At 35.1% G+C, this 9,317-nt stretch overlaps 1 protein-coding gene across 1 annotated transcript; it reads right to left on the bottom strand.

The window, feature by feature from the left end:
• Positions 1-220: 220 nt before the first annotated feature.
• Positions 221-8,874, bottom strand: LOC132274992 (chromatin modification-related protein eaf6-like). Its single transcript, XM_059776373.1, has 7 exons — positions 8,688-8,874; positions 8,496-8,590; positions 8,178-8,278; positions 6,561-6,630; positions 816-843; positions 669-729; positions 221-499 (listed from the first exon to the last, which is right to left on the bottom strand). Exons 1-7 carry the CDS (start codon positions 8,698-8,700, stop codon positions 391-393), a joined length of 477 nt encoding a protein of 158 aa, XP_059632356.1. The 5' UTR covers positions 8,701-8,874; the 3' UTR covers positions 221-390.
• Positions 8,875-9,317: the final 443 nt, after the last annotated feature.

Genomic DNA, 9,317 nt, shown 5'->3' on the forward strand with positions numbered 1-9,317 from the left:
CACAACAGAAAAATGAAGGCAAATTTCTACATTTCCACAACAACAACCCCCAATAAAATTCAAACACATTCTGTTTATTACCCTTGATTTCATCACATTATTCGTATAATAACTAACTCTTACATTTCCTAGCGACGGAATTGCCACTTCGGTCATTTACAATTACAGCGTTACCAAAAAAAAAAAAAAAAATCAGAACACAATATCTCCCACCCACAAATATGCAAATAGATGAAATAAATTAAAGACGTTTTTCCACCGCGTGCAACTCATTATACAGTATAGTCATCTACAAGAAGCAATCCTACAATTATAGAACATTAAAATCTTCTCAACTGAATTGGGCATGAGATTTAAGGTTTGGATTACAGATCTTACAAACGAATGCCATTATCTCAAGCTCAAATCAGGATCATCCTCGTCATCAAGGTCTAAATCACCTGACATCCTAATCTTCCTTCCATCTCTTGGTCCCGTTCTTCCTTTCTTTGGTTTTCCCCTATGGAAAGAACATGCATTGTGCAAGGGTGAGAATACAAATGCTAATAGATGCAAATTCCAAATCAATCATACGCTTTATGCAACATCATTGAGAAGATAATCTCTTCAAACTAAAATAATTGATGTTATGATATTTCGGGTTTCAGGGAATCAATAAGAGTACTTACTGTCCATTTGTGCCTAAGCCCCCGCCCTTAGGCCTACCTGGACCAAAATCTGATCTTCCATCTAAAAATGAACAGAAAAGAGGAGCAAGAAATATGGTCAGTCAGTAACAGGTAAAGTATACTTCTAGATGTGCTACAAGTGCTCACCATCTCTTCCAACTCCTTGTTCTTCTGCCTGAACATAAACAAATGAAGTAAACAGGAGTTTTTTTAGATCTGAAAGATAATCCCAACTATATTTGAAAATTTGCCACGTCCATTTTACATATTCCACTTGTGGTGGAACAGAAAGATTACAGAAGTGTAAAACAAACAAGATATAACAGAAAGAAGAAAGGAAAAGAACTAAATAGAAAAACAACAATCAAATAGCAGCAGAAAAATAAAACATACGAACAGAGAAGAAATCCTCAAAGTTGAAAACAACAATTTGATAATAATTGATGAACCACTCAGCCTACAAGAGAAGTTATTTCTGGCCAAAATATAACCAGATTAGCTTGTGAGAGATTGAAGTACCACAAACTAGTTTAGCAAATAATGTTTACACTCATAACTCGCAAACTTTCTTTTTCAGCATTTCAGCATCAAGTTCTGTAATTTTCATTTTCCATGATTATGAACATATGTTGCCAAAAGAAAGTAAGCCCTTGAAAAAATTAACATTGATACTAAATTAATTGATTAATGTAACATTTCGATATTGAGCAATGAGTACAGGATCATATGGCCTGAAAACCATCTTGCTGCCAGTGTGAGATCCACCATAACAAGCCACACATTATTCTGGAGTGAATTCTAATCTATACAGGTAAGCACTACGTTTGGCATCGGATACTGTTACGACAAACGTAGCGAACCAAGAACAAAACAAGAATCATGACAGAAAAGTAAACCGGCCACACAAAGATTTACGTGGTTCGAAGTCTAGGTCTCCGTCCATGATAAGAAAAACAGGAGATTACAAATTTCAGCCCCCAAACCCTAGCTCTCGCTCTCGCTCTCACTCTCACTCTCACTCTCACTCTCTTTCTTGCGATCTTCAATGTTCTCTTGTTATCCCACTCCAACCCCTATACGCCCTTGTATACCGGGCTACAAGAGAGTACTAAATAGGATCCTAAGGCATGCAAACGAAAAACGGGTCAAATGTTTTTTCCCCAGCATCACTGCCCCTGAACTGGCCTTGGGCCCCCACAAAACTCTTTTCAGGTCAAAACTGGGTTGCAACACAACCTGGACCGGAACAAAATTCGGACCACAACATCACAGATACACATGCACCAGATAGTTCGGTTATCAGTGTCTGTTGGAAGCTGTATGACACACAAGGGTTCATCTTTGTTAGAGCTTACCATGTTCCTGATTTCTTTGCCTATCTGCGCACGCAGATTTGAACACTAACCTCAAAAACCTACTGTCAAAGGAGTTATTGACAACAGGAATAACGCAGTGCAGCATTGTTGGACCATTCAGACGATGTTAAAGGTGGTGATGAGCAAATTTCACAAGTTCAGAGACTTTTAGCGTAGTTTGAACGCACTTCATTGCCTTGATTCCAAGAAAAAGTAAGATATCAGATTTGAGGGATTTCAGGCCCATTAGCTTAGTGATTAACATGTACAATCTCTTTGTAAGGACCCGGCGAATAGGATGGAGAGCGTAGTGGGCCAACTTGTACCTCAGACACTATCAGAATGCATTTATGGGGATTGTCATATTCCGGATAGATCTTGCAGCAAATGAGAGTGGATGCTAGAGTTAGAAGAGGGAAGTCATGTCTTATTTGCAAATTAGACATTGAGAATGCTACTGATTACGTAAATTGGGGATTCCTTCTTCATCTTATGAATATTATGCAGCTTCAACAAAATAGGAAAACTAGTTTAGAGGTTGAAGCTCCAACTTTTCTATTTTCTGTTCTTATCGATGATGCTCACATGGAATCTTTTACTAGCTCAAGGAGAACATCAGAGTAATCCCTTCTCCCCCTTGATGTGGTTTTCTGCAAGGGTATGAGATTGCTATAAAAGGAAGGGGGGGTTGTGGGTGTGGAGGGACTCTGTATTAGTCTTCTCAACTCCTCTTTGCTGATGATACCGTCATTTTAGGGGGACATCCACTATTGCACATTAGATGCATTCAAATGTGATTTGAGGCTACCTCTGATTTGATGATCAATTTAGCCAAGAGTGCACATACTTCTAATATGTAGGTCTATGTTACATGGACTCGGGTACGTGTATTGGATACGGGTATGTATCCATGCGTCGGACGTGTCAAATCTCCAAACAGAAGGACACATGGACACAGCTAAAAATTCATTTTATTTAATTACTTTATTTCATTTTCTAGAGTAAAGTAATGTTTTTATCTAGTATAATGTTTTATATAGGCATTTAACTCATTTTAAAGTAATAATATAATATAATTGAATGATTGGATATGCTTTTTAAGTATATGTCCAGCCAAAAGTGGTGGACACATATCCCAAACCCATGTCCGAGCAATATGTGTCCAACATGTGCTTAACTACTTTTGAAGAGTCCATGTAACATAGCTGGAAGATTGGATCAGACTGACTAGGAAATGGGGATGCAAGTTGGGATCTCTTCCTACTTCCTTGGAATTGCCTCAAGGACATTAAAGAGAGCCCAATACGGGATTCAGTGGTAGAGAGGATGGAGTGAAGGCTGACAAGGGAAAAAAGTTCTCTGTTAAAGAGTGGTAGATTAACCCTAAAAAGAGTACTCTAATGTTTGCCAGTGATGTGAAGTCCATCTTCACTATCCTTCAGTTGCTGAGAGGCTAGAAAATTTTCAAAGGGACTTCTTATACCAATGAACCTTTGGGTCAGTGGTATTTCCTCATGGAAAAATAGAAGTTTAAGGGTTCAAGCACCCTTAAGGATAATAGAGGGAGTGTATATTTATCAAAATAATAATACTAATAATAGAGGGGATGTGTGTGAGTAACTTACCTATCCAAAAAAACAAAAAGGACTTCTTATGGGTTCGCGTAGACTGTAGAGGAATATATACCACCTCTGTACCTGTCAAAAAAATATATATATACCATCTGATTTGGGAGATAGTGTCCACTGTCTTATCTTCTAGAAATTTTTGAATGAGATCATTTTGGTAGTTCAATCAAGCTCTTTCCAGTAAATGGCTACGTAGATATGTAGTGGAATCTGCCACTTTGTGAAAGGTAACGGCCTTCAGCAAATACCATATGATGTCTGATTGGGTTACCCATGATAGGTTTAACTTTATCGATTGTGTGTAAAACTAACTTAATATAGTGGCCCTAAATTATTGATCCTGTTCTAGAAGTAGAAGATAGTCAATGTTTAAAGGAAATCCAATGTTAGTGCTTAAATGATAAATTTTAAAAGTGATATACTCGTTGACACATCTGATTTCTAGTACGTAGCTCATGACTTTTTCGATGTTGACAAAATTACAAAATGAATTCAAAAAGGAAAGTGGTGAAAATAGAATGCTACAATATTTGTTTATACAATGTATTCAGTGGACCAAGATAATAAAATCCACATCCTTCGGCAATATTTTTGCATAAAATAGTTGATTTTAGAATCAAACTTATGTCTTCATGCTTATCAGTCCAACTTTTATCATTGCACCGAGTAATGGCCCCTTACCATATAATGTTTGCTACAGAAGGTAAATCCCTTTCTTTGAACATGGTTAACTCTAATGTACAATTATGTAACATGTGATTAAATACAAGGTAAGCGTTTGCTGCTTACTCTATGTACATTGAGTTTTGTTAATTTAACTTGCTTAAAAATTTTAAAGTGATTTGGTAGATTCAAATGAATTTAGTCAACAAAAGGGTAGGTATGCACAAACATTGCCCTATTCGGTGCCACCTTTTTAGCCATGAAACTCCAGATTCCATTGGATTTCAATACATTATATTTCATATTTCTACTCAAAAAGGGAAAAAGAAGGGCAGGACAGGGGTAATAAGATATTTTGTTAACTAAAAAATAGTTTTCTGAACCAAAAGTAAATCACATTGTGGAGCAAATGATTCATATTACAAATTATTTTGTGGTCACACCATGGGGATCATCCTAAATCCATAATGAAGCCGCATACTCCATTTCTATTTCTTATAATGAAACAGCGAAAAAGAAAAATATTATCTTCCATTCAGACAACCACCTCCATTTTTCCATCTTAGTCAACCAAACCCCACAAGCATAGTGCATTCCCTTGCAACTTTTGTTTAAGTGAGCTAAATGACTCCACTGGTTTCCATGTATATTTCCTTTATCTTTTATTCTTTTCATATTATTATTGATGCCTTAGAACAGTGTTTTGACAGCAGTGAACAGTGCTGGCAAAAAAAATGCTGAAACATTGTGCCATTATTTTTTTTTTAAACTTTGCTTCCGCATTTTGTTTCTTTTATGTTCCGTGGCTTCATGGGAAGCCATGTTTGTGTCTTAGGGATGACGTACATCACTTGAGACTTTGTTTACATGTGAAATGACCATTTTACCCTCGGGGGCATATTTGGTCTATTTTCACCTTTTTGTTTCCGCATTTGTTTTTGTTTTCGCTTCCGCATTCCGGATCCGTTGTCAGGTCAACTTACGGGTCACACTAACTATCCGGGTTTGTGAAAATTCGGAACATCACAGATATTTCATTAAAGATATGTTTCTAACAAAATCATAGATGAATAATGTGATTGATACAAAATATCTGTATCGTGAATGTTGAAACACAACCAAAGTGATCGCTTGACCATAGAACAAAGCCAACTAGTTCCAAGCATATGGTTGGGACAAACTCATGGGAAGTATCTATAGGAAGGACTCTAACCCTTTAGGTAGGGGCTAGGTTGAAGTCTGAAGTATACGTATACTATGATGCTTAATAATTTATAAGTTTATTGACTTAAGATGAACATTTAACAAAATTAGAAGGTTTATAAATAAAATTATTGAAAAATCACCCTACCTCTAATTGGTTTCAAGTTTCTCGGAAAAAGCAATTTTCCTATTTGATTTTGTGGAACCACTTGATACATTAACAAATCCCAGAACTTGTTTCATGTTGCCTTCTATTGATACTTTATTCTCCAAAACGTCCATTTAGGTATGTCTTACTCATAGACCAAGATAAAGTCCATTCTAGAATAAGATTCGAGTGTTATGGCCTTCTCAACCTATAAGATTAGGATTAAGTTGGCCTCCAACCACCTGGCTAACTTGAGGCCAGAAATGCCTGGTTCCACGCGCGATTCTGAGCCAGAATTCAATAAATTCCTGATTACTAGGTACTAATAGTTACCCAAGGGTGAACTAATTTCATTTTCATTTTCTAATTGAGATCTTGAGTCCATAAAATTGAAAGCCTGACTATTTTTAACAAGCATTCACTACCGTATTATGCAAGAGAGAGGGGGGATGTGAATCAGCAAGCAATGATTTCCAAAAGGAAGTTTCTTATGAAAACCCAGTGGTTTAAAATTGTCTGAAACTAGTACTTACAGCAGGTGAGGTAAGACAATGAAAAGAGCCTATCTTCGGGCTGAAACTTTCTTGACCTCTTTAGGCTGCAGAACATTATTAGGTACTAATAATGTTCTGGTTCCACGTGCAATTCTGAGCCAGCATTCAATAAATTCCTGATTACTAGGTACTAATAGCTACCCAAGGGTGAACTAATTTCATTTTCATTTTCTACTTCAGATCTTGAGTCCATAAAATTGAGAGCCTGACTATTTTTAACAAGCATTCACTACCGTATTATGCAAGAGAGAGGGGGGATGTGAATCAGCAAGCAATGACTTCCAAAAGGAAGTTTCTTATGAAAACCCAGTGGTTTAAAATTGTCTGAAACTGGTACTTACAGCTGGTGAGGTAACTGAGGACAATGAAAAGAGCCTATCTTCAGGCTGAAACTTTCTTGACCTCTTTAGGCTGCAGAACATTATTAGAAGAAAAAAACTGTATTACTGAAGAAACCAACGGAAAACACAAGCTTGGCAATTAACATGTGAGTATCATTACTGCTGGATGTAGATCCCAAGACAATAAGTATGCATTGGATCATTTTCTATTTATTGACTACTTATATCTTCATCACTTTAATGCAACTAACAGTCAAAAATATTCTGAAGAATCTTTTTGTGGATGCTGGAAATTACAGGCATTATTCCGAAATATCAATGGAAATCCAAATAATCTCGAAAATCTTTCATATTTGGTGGCATTTGAAATTAATATGGAGAATTCCACAATATTTTAAAATTCATTTCATAATTTCATGCATCTTAAATTTTAGTTTTCGGATATTGATGCAAAAATCTGCATCGGATAATGTGCTCATTTTCTTCCCACTGGTTCCTTCTTCCTTCCAACAAATCATTGTTTTTAGAGGGAAAACAAGCTTTTAAGAATATTTTGAGCTTTGAGTGGCCCAATTAATTATGTCTTGAATAGTTCCTAAAGCTTCAAGAAAAATTATGGATTTTTCCAATGTTTTCCCCGAATGTCCACTATCTTCACCAAATACAAAGATTTTATCAAAGCTTCCATAATTTTGAGTGAAATCCCACAAGAACCAAATATCGAAGTCTTGCTGACAGAAAGCTTCATATCGCTCTAACTTATGAAGCAACATATAGTTGTTATGCACACAATTGGATAGCATCATACTGCTCCATATATATCCTCGAAGTTTTTGATGAATGGCCACCCTTAACACCACTTTATACTTGCTAAATTGCCATGAATCAAAAAAATTGTCACCTACTTCCATGCCTTATTTTCCAAGTGCAAATGCATAGCATACTAAGATAGTCATTTTTTTTATAAGGACACTAACATAATAATGTATGTGGCCCTTCTTTAGTCTCCAACCTCCATAAATGCTTCTTCATCAATAACTTTCCATTATTCCCTATCCAAAATATTATTCTTAGTGATCTTAAGTTCAAATAAAGAAGCTGCTTTTAAAAGATATTCTTGCACCTCGCACCATTGAATTAAAAAAAAAAAGTGTATCTAATCAATGGATTCACAACAATTTTCAAACTGATTATATTGCATATAGTTTTCAGGACTCACATTGAGCGAATCATCATGTCACATTTCACTTGTTCAAACTCCAAAGTCATCATGTTTTGTATCACCATAATCATCACAAATAGGTTCAAGTGAAGCATAGAAGTCTTTATGTTTCTCTTCACAGAAAAATGTAGTACAGCAATCCCCAAATTTTATATATAATCTTCATGTTGCTCTTCACTATTGAGTTTATTGACCATTGAAGCAATTGGGACTGAAATTAAAAATGTTTATGTAACACATGATAATTAACTTCAGAATAACCACAACCTGAATGTAACATCTAATTGTATTTATAACCAAAATAATAAATAGAAAAAAATAATTGTAATAGACAGTCAAATTCACTTGGCAAATTTCATGGCGCTGAATAAATATTTAAGTTGAAAGCCACTCACTTCGCTGTGTTTTTTGCTGAAGAAAGAAACCCTTCAAAACCTTTCAACACATTCCCAAATTGACTCGATTCTTGTAAATAGCTTGTCTCTAACTCATAAACCTATAATGATAAGTAAATACCACACAACTTTAAGCATAGAATAAAAAGTGTAAAGTTCGTATAAGTACAGACCACCAACAGCTTAAAATAAGCAAACAAATCAATTCCATATTGCCAAATCCTCGACTCTAACTAGCAAAACTTATGCAAACGTTATGTGTGTGTGTATATATATATGTGTGTGTGTGTGTGTGGAATTAGAGGTATGTTTAATTACCTGTTTCTCAACGTTACGAAGTTCCTCCTGTAGCTTCTCTCTCTTGCTTATGAGAGACGAGAGCATGACCTTTGGGTTATTTGAAGCTCGTTGCCCTAAAATTATAGAAATGAACCAGAAATTTCAAAAACGAATTAGCTAAACGTTTAGAATTATATGAAAATTGAGAAGTTTAGGGTTTTCAACGGTTACCTTCGGATTCCATGTTCGCGCGAAATTTCAAATAACGAGAAAAACTATAAGCGAAATTTATTATCAAGCTTTAGGATTGAACTAGAACTGAAATTGTTGCATACAAAAGGCTAGGGCACCAGCGAGTGTGGACTTTCAAGTGCGTGTTGGGAGAATTGGATAAGAAAAAGAAAAGAGCACTGTTAGCGGCCCGTAAAGCCTGTATTATATTAGTAACTTACCTATAAGGTTTTTTATTTTATTTTATCTTTCATTTTTTTAAAAAGAAAAAATATATTTTGACCGACAGAGAGTAATGATTTCTCATGCAGATTTAATTACAATTATTAATTTTTTTTTTCACTTCATTTTTTTAGATCTCTCATGAGTGCATTAATAATTTTGGTTGAGTCGTTGAAGGTTTGAAAATTTGGTAATTTTTAATCTGCTCTTACAACATTACTTTTTGAAAAAAGGTTTTACTTTAATTACTTTATTGACAAATTTAAATTTGTTTAAAATGAGAAGTTAGTAGTCAAATTTTGAATGAATTAAAGACATTCAAACTTATCATTCCATACTTTTTTTCATTTTTTAATTTTTTGACCAAATTTAAAATACAAAGAAAATCAAACTTCTTTTTTTTTTTTT

This window comes from Cornus florida, unplaced genomic scaffold (assembly GCF_030987335.1).
Source record: "Cornus florida cultivar Cherokee Brave unplaced genomic scaffold, ASM3098733v1 CherokeeBrave_3.0.0_Hap2_Chr09, whole genome shotgun sequence".
In the NCBI taxonomy this organism is placed as follows: Eukaryota; Viridiplantae; Streptophyta; class Magnoliopsida; order Cornales; family Cornaceae; genus Cornus; species Cornus florida.